This window comes from Aspergillus pseudotamarii, assembly GCF_009193445.1.
Source record: "Aspergillus pseudotamarii strain CBS 117625 unplaced genomic scaffold BDV38scaffold_12, whole genome shotgun sequence".
Classification (NCBI taxonomy): domain Eukaryota; kingdom Fungi; phylum Ascomycota; class Eurotiomycetes; order Eurotiales; family Aspergillaceae; genus Aspergillus; species Aspergillus pseudotamarii.
In genome coordinates this window covers 526,543-542,459 of record NW_022475026.1, presented here as the reverse complement: position 1 = coordinate 542,459, position 15,917 = coordinate 526,543, and the positions used below count along the sequence as shown (strand labels likewise).

At 47.9% G+C, this 15,917-nt stretch overlaps 6 protein-coding genes and 1 non-coding gene across 7 annotated transcripts; 4 read left to right on the top strand and 3 right to left on the bottom strand.

Annotated features, from left to right (window-relative positions):
• Positions 1-277: 277 nt before the first annotated feature.
• BDV38DRAFT_28742 (putative 2,3-diketo-5-methylthio-1-phosphopentane phosphatase) lies at positions 278-1,952 on the top strand. Its single transcript, XM_032060862.1, has 4 exons — positions 278-423; positions 476-801; positions 857-1,285; positions 1,348-1,952. The coding sequence occupies exons 1-4, from the start codon at positions 387-389 to the stop codon at positions 1,456-1,458; spliced, it is 903 nt and encodes a 300-aa protein (XP_031916409.1). The 5' UTR covers positions 278-386; the 3' UTR covers positions 1,459-1,952.
• A 1-nt stretch (position 1,953) lies between these two features.
• On the top strand, positions 1,954-3,761 carry BDV38DRAFT_28743 (uncharacterized protein). Its single transcript, XM_032060868.1, has 4 exons — positions 1,954-2,634; positions 2,692-3,058; positions 3,108-3,536; positions 3,594-3,761. The coding sequence occupies exons 1-4, from the start codon at positions 2,006-2,008 to the stop codon at positions 3,669-3,671; spliced, it is 1,503 nt and encodes a 500-aa protein (XP_031916408.1). The 5' UTR covers positions 1,954-2,005; the 3' UTR covers positions 3,672-3,761.
• A 283-nt stretch (positions 3,762-4,044) lies between these two features.
• Positions 4,045-4,687, top strand: BDV38DRAFT_240395 (EthD domain-containing protein). Its single transcript, XM_032053893.1, has one exon. It carries the CDS (start codon positions 4,138-4,140, stop codon positions 4,528-4,530), a length of 393 nt encoding a protein of 130 aa, XP_031916407.1. The 5' UTR covers positions 4,045-4,137; the 3' UTR covers positions 4,531-4,687.
• A 612-nt stretch (positions 4,688-5,299) lies between these two features.
• BDV38DRAFT_28722 (uncharacterized protein) lies at positions 5,300-6,383 on the bottom strand. Its single transcript, XM_032060815.1, has 2 exons — positions 6,070-6,383; positions 5,300-5,992 (listed from the first exon to the last, which is right to left on the bottom strand). The coding sequence occupies exons 1-2, from the start codon at positions 6,335-6,337 to the stop codon at positions 5,442-5,444; spliced, it is 819 nt and encodes a 272-aa protein (XP_031916406.1). The 5' UTR covers positions 6,338-6,383; the 3' UTR covers positions 5,300-5,441.
• A 3,471-nt stretch (positions 6,384-9,854) lies between these two features.
• BDV38DRAFT_290568 (thiolase-like protein) lies at positions 9,855-11,310 on the bottom strand (the record flags this gene model as incomplete). Its single annotated transcript, XM_032061515.1, has 3 exons — positions 11,004-11,310; positions 10,302-10,945; positions 9,855-10,243 (listed from the first exon to the last, which is right to left on the bottom strand). The coding sequence occupies exons 1-3, from the start codon at positions 11,177-11,179 to the stop codon at positions 9,855-9,857; spliced, it is 1,209 nt and encodes a 402-aa protein (XP_031916405.1). The 5' UTR covers positions 11,180-11,310.
• Positions 11,311-13,461: 2,151 nt separating this feature from the next.
• On the top strand, positions 13,462-13,532 carry BDV38DRAFT_t73. The gene has a single exon. It is a non-coding gene; the product is annotated as a tRNA-Gly (tRNA).
• Positions 13,533-13,651: 119 nt separating this feature from the next.
• Positions 13,652-15,462, bottom strand: BDV38DRAFT_290567 (amino acid/polyamine transporter I; the record flags this gene model as incomplete). Its single annotated transcript, XM_032061514.1, has 4 exons — positions 13,652-14,415; positions 14,482-14,901; positions 14,967-15,234; positions 15,322-15,462. 4 exons carry the CDS (start codon positions 15,460-15,462, stop codon positions 13,652-13,654), a joined length of 1,593 nt encoding a protein of 530 aa, XP_031916404.1.
• Between the last annotated feature and the right edge of the window lie 455 nt (positions 15,463-15,917).

Here is a 15,917-nt window from a genome sequence, read left to right as displayed (position 1 = left end):
GCCGGCAGGATCTAATCTTTGCTTCAATGACATCATGGGTATAAGACACCGAAGCACTGTGGCTGATCTGTGGCTTCTGTCCCGGACCAACGTTAATCCGGGGATTTCCCATAGCCGAGGAAACAGCAAAGGTCCAGCAGGTCCACAAAATCCGGCAGACAGAGACATTATAGGCCGTTCACGATGTAACAGGAACCGAGTCCACTTTCACAAGAATCCCCTACGTCATGGTCCAGACTTTTTATTCTGCGATCCGGTTTGGGGTCGCCACAGCCATGAAGAAAACTAGTACTTATTGCGGGCATCTCAGCCGGTCCTGGTTCCACCAATTGTCGCAATTCACATATCCCCGTTGGAGTCCTCTTTGAGTCAAGTACAAGTTCACCATGGCCAACCCAACGAGAAAGATTGTCTGCTTTTCAGGTAGATGAGTCCTTTCCCCCTTGTGCCATGGCGTGCGCTAATCCCTGTTAAGACTTTGACGGAACGATTTTCATGCAAGACACGGGACATGTCCTCTTCGATAACCTGGGGTGCGGCGAGAAGCGCCGTCAGATGCTCGATGAGCAGATCAAGTCCGGTGAACGATCCTTCCGGGAGGTCTCCGAGGAGATGTGGGGGTCGTTGCGGGTTCCGTTTGAAGATGGGTTTGAAGTGATGCAAAAGGAACTGGAGATTGACCAGGGCTTTAAGGAGTTTCACCAATTCTGCATTGACAACGGGATCATTTTCAATGTCATCAGTGCTGGATTGAAGCCTATTTTGCGGAAAGTGCTGGACGCTTTCCTAGGCCAGGATGAAGTATGGCACCCGATCGCTATTAAGTCATCGACCGTGAATGTTAATTTTCTCGCAGTCATCACAAATTGGCATTGTCGCAAACGATGCACAGATCAAACCCGACGGTTCGGAGTGGAAGCCGATCTGGCGACACGAAACCGAACTCGGCCATGACAAGGCCCTTTCCGTGAAGGAAGGCCGTGCGCAGGCCGAAGAATTGAGCGATGAGAACGAGGTCCCCCTCATTGTTTTCATTGGCGACGGAGTCTCCGATCTGGCAGCCGCCCGGGAAGCCGATGTGCTTTTTGCCCGGAAGGGACTTCGATTGGAGGAATACTGCATTGAGCACAATATCCCCTACATTGGCTTTGACAGCTTCACCGACGTGAAGAAAGAGGTGGAGAAGATTATGAAGGAGGATCAAGAGAAGACTGGCGGCGTCGGTAAACCGGCTCGGTTTAACCCCCGCGCAAACATGTGGAGACGGGTCTCCAGCAAGCAAGCAGTACGTTGCAACTTGCCGATAATACCAGTGATCTAAAGCATTTACTGACCGTCCGGTTGCAGGTCCCTAAGTTTGTCGCCGCGACCCCGTCAAAGGAAGAGAAGATGTTCCTTTGGCCGGAGAATTTCTCCCAGTACCAACCTAAGCCTGTTCTGGAAAACATGGCTTCTTAGAGCGCGCTTTCAACCCAACCATGCATAACGTGATGTATGCAGTATAGATATAGATACAGTTGAGGGTCAGGAAGGTTATGACCCCATATATTTTCAGGCGCAGTGTACATAGGAAAGGATTACGTTTATTAATGTCCAACTAGGCGGAATGGAAATACTTCCCGGGAAACCGCAAGTTATGGTTTAGGTTTACATCGAAAGTTTCACGCACTCTTTTAACTTCATACAAACAAGGGCTCCGAAGTGATGGCCAGAACCAAAAAGTATGCCCAATGCAACTTAGCGCTTACCATCCACAAGTGCGGCACAGCCCCCGAGACCCACACGCTAAAACTGAAGAGCGAGGCTTATGTTGGATCGCTGCCAATGGCCATCCTTCCTTATCCCTGACGAGTTGGTTTCCTCATTCGGTAACCGTTGAGTTATCGACAGTGAGATGGGTTATAAAAGCTGCCGGGCAGCTGTGACCTCTCTGTTTTAACTCACATTCTATTCACATCCTAAGGCTGGTCATCTCTGCGACTCATTTGCACAGGAAATAACCATCATGCTACGGGGAAAAGCTATCAAAGGCGTCGCAGCTGGGATTGGTCTCGCATCAGAAAGTATTTCGGCATACAAGGCAAACAGGCGCGAGAAGAAGGCCCAAAGCCCCGATGACCCAGAGACTAGCAATGCGAACACAACGACAACGGACGACGACCTCGCTCGCCACCGAAAAGTAGTCGAGGAGCAACATGAAGAAGAGTGGGAACTTGACGAAATCCAAGACGAACTGAAAAGCACTCTAGACGTAGATAAAGCCATCACATATCAAACGCCTGAACAGCTCGCCGAGTCGTTTCTCCAAAACTATCCACAGCCACCACCATATACGCCAACTTCCAATCCAAGACTCCCGTATCCGGTAGTTCTTCCGCAGCGACGGCCCAAATCGCGGAAGCGGGGGTTCATCAGAGCGTATGCCCCGGCGCTGGAAGAATTCGGCATTGACCAGGCCATGTTCCTTGATTTCTTGGAAACGTCCAATCGTGCCTGTCAGGCGACTCCGTGGTTACATGCGATCAACCTGGCAGGAATCGGCACTATGTTTTTGCCCAGTGCGATAGGAATGGCGGTTAGTATTGCTATCCAGCTGACAACCGATGTTGCGATAGCAATAGATGCAAGAAGAAAGTATGAATTCTGTCGACTATACTGGCATCAAATGGGAATGTCGCTAACAGGGTGCAGGACAAATTCATATTTTGACAAGATCAATGAAGAGATGTTCCGCCCTCGTGGTCTCTACTGTCTCCTCATGACATGGAAGCCAGATTCCTCGTCGACAGTCGCCAGCTTTGATCTCAACTCGACAGTTGCCACGTCACTTGACCACGGTGGGTCAGGGACGTTCAACAGAATGAAACACATGTTCAAGTCGTCGCACGGCAACACTTACGGGGATATGCCATTCCCAGAAACCGCCCCTCTCATCTTCCCCGATCTCGACCAATTGGCTGCACAGGGTGTTGATGGTGAGGCCAAAATAAAGAGTGCAAAGTCGTCGCGCCGAGAATTTGTAGCAGATTATCTGGATCGGAGGTCACAGGCTGAATTTGTAGGTTCATCCCATGATAATCTACAACGCGCTCTGACAAGAATACCAGGAAATGGAACATCCTGACAATGCTTTGAATAAAGCACCAAAGCCTCAATTTACTTCTCGCTACGCTGATCCCAGCCATCCAGCTAGTAGCGGATCAGCCCTTGGACTGATCACAGGCGGATATATTACCGGTGATCAACTAAGGGACCTTCGGGGCGGTCGGCGACGAGGCAGGCTCGGCCGCGACCAAGAATATGAACCACGGGGTATACGAGAGCGTCCCATTGGACCCGTGGGAGCCCTAGCAGCTACTGTATGCTCTGTTAGAACTGGGCGGTCGTCGGTTGAGCCTCACCAGGGTTCTGGGGAAGGACCTCACGATGAAGAATATCGCAGACAATCTGGCGGCCGTGTTGGTACTCGCAACCCGCGTGAGCGGCTGCAAAACCGAGGGGGTCCCATTGGGGGTATACAGAAATTCCTGAAGAGTGTAAGTTCTTGGACTCCCATCTCACAGGTACATACCATTGCTAATGTCGACATTTAGAACGTCCTGTACATGATGATCGTCAACCTACCGTCAGAAGAAGAGATGGCGCAGGCCCGAGCCGCCTTGCGGTCGTAGGGGATATATGAGATTTACTATTTTTCGGTAGCCACAGGAACGTGGCGAAATTTTTATATAGTTTAATGGAATGGTTCAGCCTATGGCAAATGTCGATTTCTCCGTCAGATAGGATTCCACCCACGGCAATTCGTTCATTTCCGCCAAGTGAACTCGCCAGCCCTAATCCTCCAACCCAAACAAAGAATCTTACAGACCTAGTATAATGCAGGATTAGATAGTACACACTCTAATATACCAAGCCACGCTGGATTGGCTAGATCGTCTATGGATCTTGCTAGCGATTCCGCCCCCACTTCCTGCCTGGTCGAGGCCAGGCTTATAAATACTTATCAATACCCTATCACGATCATCACCATGAACCTCAGATCCCATTCATACTCACTCACAACCTACCAACCCTCTTGCAACCCAACTGAAATACCTCCCTAACCCAACAAAATCAAATCAACCCAAATTCATAAAAATGGTTTTCAAAGCCCTCCTATACATAACCCGCAAACCCGGCACCACCCCCACCGAATTCCAAACCCACTACGAAACAGTGCACATGCCACTGATCAAAAGACTAGCAGGCGCAGACTTCCCTCTCTCGCACAGACGTCTCTATCTTGCACGCCCCGCACCGGGCGAAGACAACATTTTCCCGGCAGCGGTGCTGATTGGCAACCAGGAGGATTTCGGCTTCGATGCCGTTGTGGAGTTGACATTCACAGATGAGGCGGCATTTAAGGTGTTTTTTGCGCGGAGACAGGAGCCTGGGACTAAGGAGTTGGTGGATGCGGATGAGGAGAAGTTTTTGGATCAGACGAAGTTCAAGGCGGTTGTTTTGGGAGAGGTTCAGGAGACGACCCGTTAGGTACTAATGGATTGATATGTTTCTTCTACATGAGGATATTTGATGGTTATCAAAATGGCTGTATTAGTAGTATGAGGGATATACAGTAAAACCCCTCTATAAGCAACCCCGATATAGGGAATCTACGCGTTATAAGCAATCTAACTGGGTGTCTGAAACTGATTACCATACAAAAATCTCTTAAAGCGCCGATATAAGCAATTTGAATGGCATGCTAAATTGGTTGCTTATAACGGGTTTTTACTGTAAGTGACGTAAGGGCACGGGTGCGGAAATCAGCCTTTGTCCGTTGGAAGGCCGATAACCAAGCTAGTGATGGTAGTACTAGTGCCAGAGCACCATCTTAGCGCCCTTGGTGTTTGAGGGTCCGGTTACTAATTAATATACATCTAGTGCCGTTGGTTTGTTTACCCAAACGGCCCCCACCTTCATTTTCTGATTTCTCTCCCTGAAAATTTCCAACGATCCACCCATGTCAGTCATGAGATCTCTCTTGATGCTGGTTGCAGTTGGGTGCTAGCACCATGTTCATTTCCACACAGCCAGAAGCATTGGCCTCCATGGAAATTGGACTCCCAAGATCTGCGAGCAATTCTGGAGCTGCAAGGGACTGTAGATCACCCGTAGGGATATGTAAGGACTCTAATGAGTTCAGTGGTTGCAGGTTGCTGCAGAATAATAGAAGATAACGTCAAGAAACCTCTGTAGAGGAAATTAGTAGCTCAGCTGATATACTATATACTAGTGCTATACGGATAGGTGTGGAATACAAAAAATGTCTGTACAGCAGTGGGTTCGAAAGAGGGATCACCGCATTAAGGGATGTTAGGTGAAAGTCAAGCAGACAAGGGTCATAAATCATTGAATATGTTCGATATGTTTCAGCCAAATCCAAGCTTCCCAAGCTGTGGCTAGTATGAACGGTCCGGTAATTCCGAACGCCATTCGGTGACCTGGCTTCCAGGCAATTCTTTCGGCGGTTGCGGGGCAGGGGGCTGGGTCCATGGTTGTGGCATCTGCGCAAAGGTTGGTTCGACAGGCGGCATGACCCTCCTTCGTGACTGAGACTGACGATATTTAAGATAGGTAAGCACTGCAAGCAGTGCAATAGCTGGAACCCCGATGCCAACCCCAACACCAAGTCCTACTTTGGCGGATGGATCGAGGCCGGACTTAGAGGACGAGGATGCTTGAGAGGTCCCGGTCGAAGCAGATGACGTGGTGCTTGTTATTGATGAGCTTGTTGACGTCGGTTGGGATGTAGAAGTTGCTGTAAACGAAGTTGAAGTACTCGTGGCACGTGGTTTGTCGGTTATATTGAAATAATTCGATGTGAGTCTGAATCCGGAACTTGTGGGATTGGCGTTTATCCAGAAAAAGAAGATTGGTGAGTCTTCAATGCTAGCGCCGTATGTCTGTACCTTCCAGGTGAAATTTGTGACCCCAATGTCCTCAATCTGGGCTTCATGGTTTCGTCTTCAAGTCAGTGTGATTCACTTCCCCTGGGAGGATAACCATGAACAAGATATGGACACGTACTATAAATGTTACCCACGCTAACTGCTGTTTCCTCGCCAAGAGACTGATGCCAAAGAGATATGTTGAACGTCGTCCAGGTGGTCATCCAGGAGACCACTTGCTGCTCCCCCAGGACCCAAACGGGATTCTCAGCCGAATTGGCGGCCGGTGGATTGATGAATCTGTTATTGCTTGCCCCATCTCCCTGTGCAGCAACTATCTCTGCTCCGCATAGTAGAAGTATCAGGCATATGCGCAAAAACGCGCTGGGGAGCCTGCAAACGTTCATGGTAGTTCACAGGGGCGGAGAGAGTGAGAAGGAAGAATAGTTTGGAAGACCCGGGGAGAGAGGGATTTGGATCCTTAGGCGCTTAGTCGGCTCGTAGGAGTAATCTCCACACCCGTGCGGTGTTTTTGGGAATAACCGCCCAAAAGTAGCAGCTGCAGGGTGACTGCATTAGTGGTGTTGGAGAATGGCTTAGTAGAGACTCGAAGGTCAACCTAGGGCTCGCATGATTGGTGATCATTGGCTACCAAAGAGGTAGCCAAGCCTCCGGCCTACGGGCTAATCCGCGCAAGCGCCACCGTCGAAAATGTTTTGCCAACCTGACCCTATCAGAATCAGTTTCAGAAGGCCCCCCTGCATTTTAGTTGATGCACAAAAGATTAGCGACGTGTCGGATGCACTATGTATAGCCTTCTTGATCAGAACGCCTTGGGAAGTCCGTTGCATTCCACCAATCATGACGCGCGTGCTGAACATGGTTTAGATAACCATGCTTTTTCTACGCAGAGATAAGGTAAGAGAGTTATGGAAAAGAGTCCCAGGAGGCGTGCTCTCTTCTGTCCGCATACGCCGAGTATTGTGCATTCATTATACTATACATCGGTCCCCCTCCGGTTCCTATCCCCAACCAACCTTCGTCGCTATAGATATGCAATGCTGTTGATCTCCAGCCTCCTTCCTATAATCTCTAGAGACAGAGCGATGCACCTCAGCTACCCATGCTAGCTAGCAATGCCGACTGAGCCCCACATCGTGTTGAGTACCCCCACTCGCAAGTATTCAACAAAGGGCCAACAGAAGCTTTTCGGCCCCAAAATGAGTAATCGTATGTCCAAGAGCACATATTCCTTCTTCTGCTTAGTCCATCAACCGAGTATTGTAGCAGCGCCCACAGGTGGGTCTTAGTAGTAGAGTGCGATCATCCGACACCCAGATGAATTGAGTTTGGTCGGAACTTTATCCCACAGTGACGGAGTCAGAAGAGGTCGCAATCATCGCCTTATGGCGAGTGAAGCATTCCACTCACACATTGAACATGCTGAAAATTAGAACCGACCGTTTGAAGGTGCTTTTTGAGATTAGCATCCCAGTCCGCGTCATCTCCCAAGCTGGATGTGGCGGGTACTTTGTCTTTCGTAGTTCTGTAGCAGTGCATGCTCATTAAGGGTCCTTGATTTCGGGATATCGTTCGCATATCCGTCGTCCATATCTCTTGAGTCTCAGTCATAGGCGCCCCAAACTCGGCAGTTAAGCAGGTCAGATTCCAGTTTTATAGAAATCACGAGCAAGGGGGATTGGCTGTGGTCTTTCACACTAGTGGCGATATTAAATACACGCTGCCGGAAGGCCTTGACGTCCACATTATCAGGACATACTCAATCCATAACCTCCAGGGAAACTGGGAGGCATAGGAAGCCAAAGTGATACGGTCACGCTTATCTGGTCTGCTAGCCAGTCTGACGAAGAAAGCCCCCCAAAACTGCCATGTCGTTTAACTGGCTACAAACCGCCATACCCTGTATTGTCGAGCTTACCACAAGTGCCTCAATCTGCAATGTATGTACATGGCCCTGGGCTGTTGCCAATAGTCTCTCGAGTGTTACCACATCCCAAGGGTTTAGAGTCGACCGATATGAAAGGGGGATATGCAGCTGGAACCAGTAACTTGTACCAAGGGCCGGTTCAAAGACTGCGCCATCATAATGTTGTTGCGTATATTCTAACCAAGGCTGAAAGGCGGCGGGTCAAGATTAGATACGAAATCTCTTTAGAAGGTAGCAAGCGACTGGTCCAGGGCAGTCTTTAAGGTGACTCGGTGACAAGGATGGTTCAAACACTCTAAGGGCGGGGTTTGTCATAATAGGGCACCACTCAGTCCGCACTCTCAGTGTAAATAAGTTCTCATCCCCTGAAAAATTGGATACGATATCTACAAATCATGCCTGCGCCATGACACGAGTCAGGGTAAAGGCTCACGTGAACTCAAGCTGGGCGACATTGTCATTGGCTCCCAGACTCAATGTTGGTTGGTTTCATTATCCACTGGGGTAAACTGGTTGTTCTTTGTTGACCAAGTCAGCTTTCCTCGCGACGGGGTCCCGGTTAAAACGATGAGAATGGGCAGGATTTATGTGACAGTCAGTGGTCACCATATGCAGCGATTCATGGGCTACATGGTCTAATCCGACATGGGAAGATGTCGCTGTGCTGTTGCAAAGGCAACCCCAGGCGACCAAAGTCACTGGCAGGCTATCCAGGGTCCTATGGACGGCGAATCATGTTAACCAACCATAGCACAAAGGGAAATCAGGTGGCAAGGGATCTACCATCCTGTGTGCCTTTAGCGCCCATTTTGTACCAGTCACGAACGAACCTTGTTACTCTTCCCAACGGGACGTGGTCTACGGTACCGTTGTCGGTTAGATTCCGGTCAGCGGATAAAGACCGTATAACACTACAATTGCCGAAAGATAATACATGGCAGGTTCCTTGGTTTGGGCAAAAGCCAATTCTTTCTGGACCTCTATTGAAGAGCCTCGCCAAAATGAAGGGCCTTTGCACATGCTAAGTGTTGATACTCCAATCCACGGCACCAGCCTCTATCCCGAACGTGAGTTCAAGATTAGACGGGTGACAAAATGCGCTGTGTCCTCTTGTGTCAGGAATTACAAATTCGCTGTCATCCGTGGCACTCCATCAATTTCTGTCAGAGCCAGACTGGGGAGAACTGTTTAATGAAACGAGGCACACGAATTATAGTAATAGTTAGATGCCTTTGCACTTCCCTCTATGCGTATAGGGACTGGGAATGGGTGCGGGGATCCATGGCTTCAAATTGGACATTGCGCAGCGCATGGGACTTGGCCGCACTTGATAAATGGGAAGTTCCTACTGCCATGAGGGTAATAGAGCTTGGTCTCGAGGAGGTGACTAAAGTATTGCTGCATCGTTAACTAGAGATATTCTCGAGAATAGTACGCACGCCATTAACGCCAAGGTCTTTTCACACACAAGAGCGTTGAACTATACTGGCTCTGGGTCCTGTTCCTGATCTTGCTTCTTACTTCCGGTGTTGTATTCTCTATGGTCACAGTATGGGCTACTCAATTTGAAAAGGTTGGCATATGGAAAGCATCTATTTTACCAGTGCTATACCATGGGGTCGTACAGACCACATCGAATGGTCATGGTGACCTTACAACTATTAGTCAAATGGGTGCTGTGTCCCAGTTGGCCGAGGTCCAACTGCAATCATCGGATTTGAGGGGAGGCATAGCATTACGATGATTCGATTCCATCTAATCGACAGGTTATGAAGCCGTCATTCCATGGATGCCTAGTTTCTGACTGTCTGTTTGCAGGGCTTATAGCAGCGCACTGGGCATCATGGCGTGTAACCATCTTATTCTTCTCTTAGCATCAAGGGGTGCTTTCAATGGGTGGGAAGAGAATATACCACGATCCGCACAATCTGCCGTAGTAAAAGTTTCCAGATTCCATGATTCACCCAAGCGGCTGGTTAGGCCGGTCGGGTCATGACCGCCATTTCCATGGTAATACCAGGTCCGAAGGCCGCGACAATCACTTTGTTTCGCCCAAATTCGGGGGTGCCTTGTTCCTTTGCAAGCTCGTTAATAACGCTAATTACAGTGCTCGAGCTGGTGTTTCCCCTCGATCGGTAAACCTCATAGGTCTTTCGCAAGTGGTGTTCCGTGATACCCAAGGCACTTTGTGCACGGACGACGATACTATAGCCCCCCGGATGTAAAGCCCAGTCATATGAAGAAGGATCAAAATTGGATTTGTCTGAACATAATGAGGGGGTAGATGATATAAGGTCGTGAAAACCGGAAGGAAGCGCCGCGGAAGTCTGTCCGGGGACTTCCTTTGTGATCACTGGATGGTATCCTGCCTGTATCTTAGCTAACTTTCACTTTCGGGTAGAACGACAGCATCAGTTTCGTACCGTGTGGGCGGATGTTGAACTGGATGTTGGAAGCAGAATCCTCGAGGAGAGTTGTGCGACAATTCAGAATATTCCAAAGAGGAGCTCGTTCAGAAGCTTTAGTGCAAATCCCATTGCTTAGCACCATAGCACCAGCGCCATCACCGAAGAGGGTTATTGCAACGTTTGTTTCTTGGGCTTTAACAATGTCCTCGAGCATTGAGCGGAAAAAGATCGTACAAATTTCGCATGCAACAACAAGTGCTCTTCCTGGCTTCCCTTGAAAGGCCGCTCCAAGAAGAAATTCATTTGCTGTCCGTAGAGCAGCGGCGCCACCTGCGCAGCCAACTCCATGAAGGAGAGTGCGTTGTACATTTCTCTGGAGACCCAGTCTCTCACAAATCATGTAGTCCAGCCCTGGGTTTGCTGTATTTGTACACGTAACCACGATGATATGGGTGATATCGTTCAAAGAGCCATTCCAGTCCGCAAGCGCTTTCCTCGCTGCCTCCTCTGCGACTGGGACACCATATTTTCTAAACAACGCATCACAGTCAGCAATATCTGGTAGCTTCGGATCACTCCAAAAGAGGTCATCAAACGGTACGGCGGTACGGCGGAGCTGTATCCTTGACTTTCCATTGATTTGCAATGTCTTGAGCGTGCTGGTTATTCAACATCAGTTCCCCAACTCCAACCAGTAGAACAACAAATTGCTCTTACGCTGGGCCGTTAGGATCATGGAATGCAGAAATTAGCTTTTCGAGTTCGTCAGATCGGAGCTCATGGGGAGGATAATGGGCGCCCGTTCCAACAACAGAGACAACGCGCTTTGATACCAGGTCATCCTTATGGTTGCTGATCTCTGGCGGAGGATTACCATGAAATATAGGCGCCATGATGTCCTGGCCTAGAAAGAGACCCCGGTATAAAGGGTTATAGGAACAGAGATTCTTCGAAATGACCTAGTGTTATTTAAAATTGTTGTAAGGGTTTTCCCGCGTATTTTGAGTTGACTTTTCTTATCAAGTCGATCAAACTACTACATATGCAGCAGATCAGCGAGGAAACAGCCATCCGGATCCGGACTGGCCCAACCGTTAGGCGTCCAACAGGCATAAGAAAGAAGAGCATATATACTTATACTTCAAAAGAGGCCCCTAATATCATTCGCGAATAGGCGATATTCCGTATCTGGTATTGGCTAGTAATCTAGGCCTAAAACTAAACGGTTAAAACCGATGGTGAATGAAGGTTTGATTCTTCCATCTCGTGGAATATGTGGCTGAAATACTGTGCGAAGGTTTATATGACTAGTGGCTGGGCAGTCGGCTATCTGGTTAACTCATCTCGTATATGTGATCTAGGCCGTTTTAGTATTTAGCCTTGTTCTACAGAGGATAAGGCATAAACTGGTATTTGCCTATAAGGACTAAAGCAGCCGTTACCAGCTACATCAACACGTATATCGTAGCATGAATACGACAGGACCTATCAGCGACACAACGGAGGCGTATCACTGACATAATGGAAAGAATATATAAGAAACACCCGTTCAAGTACTTGTGGACTAATCTCTCCCTTTTGTTAAGTGTGGATTCTCCCCATATAGCTGGCTTGCATCTAACGCGCACGGTTTAAATTATATCTACTAGTCCAAACACTGAACATCATGGCAATCCCTGAAGCACCACAGCAGATTACCTAAATAGCCCGTGGGCTGTCAGTGTACGCTTTCTTCAGCTTCATTTCAATATCCCATCGGACATGTCTTCTATAATCTGAACCAAAGCTAAACAGCCCCACCGCAATAGCCAAGGTTTTCTCGTTAGCAGAAGCCTGAAGTGCATAACCGAGTGACGGGAAAGGTTTCCCAGTCCAATCCCCGGGACGACATTCAGGCATATCCAGGCACTTATTGCAGCGCGGACTATGACAGAGCAGAGATCGACCATACCAAAAGTAGTCAGAATTTATCTAAGCCAAAATGGCTTATCGATATTTTCCGGTAGCAGTAATCAAAAATTCAACTAATAACGCATATGGGGCTACAGTCGAGGTCTCGGAGAAGAGGGCAAGGGTGGAAATAACAGGGCTATATTTCTTCACTGATTCATGGTATAACGGAAGATAGTAAAGAAGACACCATAGCACAAGCCCTTGTAATATGCTCCTAAGAAAGGAGACTTTTGCAGTACGGGTCTGTAAGACAGCTGGTGGGATGATGGACTGTGATATAATCCAATACTCATAAGTTACAAATCCAAGTAATCCTATAGCGCCAATCATCAGAGGAACCCAGTTGCGCCATAATCCCTATTTATATATGACAGCATGCTGGGTCAAAGGAATGAGAAAAGATGAAAGGCTTCTAACAAAGATACTCGTCCGAGCATAATGGATCCATTTCAGTTTGTGCTAGTTGCAGCAGTGAACTTGGAGGTGAGAAATAAACGCACAGTGCTAACGCTAATGAAGGGTACATTAGGTTTCTTAGCATCGCATGGTTGTAGGGGAAGCCCTGAGTGGAATAAAGAGAGATCTCTGACCCTCAAGAGTGGATTAAACTAGGTTGATAGAAAATGGATGTCTCTATTCTCCTCTCTCACTCTCTTTTTCAGATAAAACAAAAACTAAAACAAACGTAGAAAGTCTGTGACATATATGAGTTTCTGCTTCCTGATTCATATTAGATGAGTCTCGTCGGTGTGCATTCAATATGAGCCAGGAAATAGGCAGACAATAAGTCTACAGAAGTTAGAACTGGATTAGTATTGGGGGAGGGAAAGGGTAGTTGCATTTTGTTATTATTTCGAGCGTGGAATGAAAATCTCATGCCTATTCAACTCAATCGAGTAGTGAGCTCGTATCGAGGTCAACATTCCTCTCCGAACTATAAGATATGGATCCGTGGCACACCACATCCAAAATGTATAATCTGCGGAAGCATTTTCCGCCCATACAGGTCCTTTACTCAAGGGCGGAAAACAAATTTCTATTGTAACTGTCTGGAAGTGGATGAGCTGGAGGTACGACAGCTACACCTGGAAACATCTCATCACGAAGCATTATGGTGGTGTCTTACCTAGTCCTTTAGCCTTATGGAGCTCTGTTAACATGGTGTACATTATCTAGACTGTTGCTTTATGGAAACAGAAATGGGGCCATTCTTCCATAACAAGCATCATTGGTCTAGTGGTAGAATTCATCGTTGCCATCGATGAGGCCCGTGTTCGATTCACGGATGATGCACATCTTTCTTTTTGCTTTTGCTTTTCTTCCCCTATGTCGCTTAGAATTGAACCTGAAAATTTTTATTTATTGTTTTTCCTAACCCATTTTCGGCCTTCATTAAATTACAGTCAAAATTATCACTGATTTTGAAGTGTCCGACCAACAGGCGCATGGTATACCTTCCGGGCATACAGAATATACTGCAGGATAGCAAAGATCGTGACTGCACCCACCATTAGAACCGACCAGTTCATAGTTTTGGGCACCACATCTTTAGTTGTCGGGAAAAAGGTAAAGATGATCTGGAAAGCAAGGTAGAAGAGGGATACAATGTTGATAACTGGCCCATACGGGCCTAAAGAGAAGCGAGGACTACTAGGCGATGTTCTTGACTGCCAGCGTGCTATAAAGAAACAGGCAATGGCGATCATATAGGTCGTCAACATAGATGCGATCGCCAACGAGGCAATCGCATTGAAAGCTGCCGTGGAGCCAACATTGATCAGGGTCAATAGAATGGTCACCAAAGTTGAAGACAGCATAGACCAGACCGGGGTCTTAGATTTGGGATGGACATAGGCGAGGGTGCTCGAGAAAGGAAGTCCTTTGTCTCTGGCAAATGCGAAGATCTGACGTGAGGTGGTTGCCAGGATACCCAAAGCACTGCAGACCTCCATAACCAAGATAATGCACGCGAGGCCTACCGCCATATTGATCGACCCGGTCGCGTTGTGAAAAGCTGTGATGAATGGAAATCCACTGGGCGCTTTTAGCACCGAGTCTATGTCACCCATGGTGTAGAGGAGAGTAATGAGCATCACGAATCCAAGCGTGCCATTGACCACGGCAGTCGAGATCATACACCATGGAACAATCCTGGAAGCATCCTGGACCTCCTCCGCTAGCAAACGAACATGGTTAGTTGTGCATGATGCTGTAACAAGACTAGGGATGAATGAATGCCTACCCATATGCGTCGCTGCATCTGGCCCTGTGAAAGAGAAAATCGGGGTCAGTTGGCCGACTAAACAAGCCAATCCAATATTCGACCACCCTCCTGTGTTACTAAAAGTCTGAAAAACCTCGACACTGCTTGCTCTGTCGGCCTTAACCCACAAGGGGATCAACACCACGAAGAACCCAAAAATATGAATGAACAGTAAGAGACGCTCAAGACTGGCGAGCCAATGAGTACCCCACCCATTGAGGACGGTTGCTATAACCGCAATTGCAATCGCCAAAAGCGTCCCATGCCATCTCTCAAACGTATATACATGGTGTGTGGTCGGGACAGAGCATATGGTGACCAACAAACCCTGAATCAAAGTTCCGACGAGAAAACATACACTGGCGAACGCTGCCTGCCAGCCCAAAACCGCGAGCCATCCTGATTAGGTTACGCAGGGGTTAGTATAAATGCCTATCGTTTTTGCGGTGATGGTACCGCCATACCTGTGATATAACTTAAAAATCTTTGACAGGAAGGAGGAGCGTACTCGCTAACCCAGTGATATTGGCCTCCCGCCGTTGGAGCTCTCGATGCGATCTCTGCCAATGATGCAACAGATGCGAAAAAACCGATAAAGGTGCCAATGTAAACATATACCATCCCAGCTCGTCCGCCATTGATTAGACCGTAATTACTGGTGAGCAGAATAGACTCCCAGGTTGCCATTAACGTACAGTTGAAACCGAGGATAGATACAAACCGGAAATTTCTCTGAGGCATATAATCAGTCCAACTATTCGGTCTAGCACTGAATATATGCTACAAAGGAACGATGAGAGCCTCGGCTATAATACTAACCTTTAACTGTTGTGTCTTGCCCAGCCGTTGCATGTCCAGATTATCTTGTGCGGTGTTCGCCATAGAGAGCTTTTCTTTTGAGGCCGGCAGTTGAACATCGCCGACCCTGACTTGCGATGCACATTTAGCTGAAGTGTCCATAGCTAGACAGCTTACATAGCATTGTTTCAGAACATGAAATATTCAGATGGATGGTGAGGCCCCGAAGCTGATACCATTAACGTCGCGGGAAAGGGGACATTACAACGTGGATGAGACGCAAGGGGGGAGAGGTTCTGACTCGGGAAAAGTAAACACAGCCTCAGCCTCGTCAATGTGGAGAATTATTTCGGAATACGCCTGGATAACGAGCAATTAACTGGAGCTACCCTGCAGTGACTATTGTGAAAACTCTGACAGATTGCGCGTCAATACTGTGAGGTCGCGTTTCCCCGATTCCCAGTTTGATACAAACATAAACAAAAGCATATACGTGGTGATAGACTAGAGATATGTAGGATGGAACAACACGAGTCTGAGCCTCCCAGATGATTAGGGAATTTCCGAGTTTTACACGCACTGACCACATCGTATCTGACGCTTAGTTCGCCAAAAAA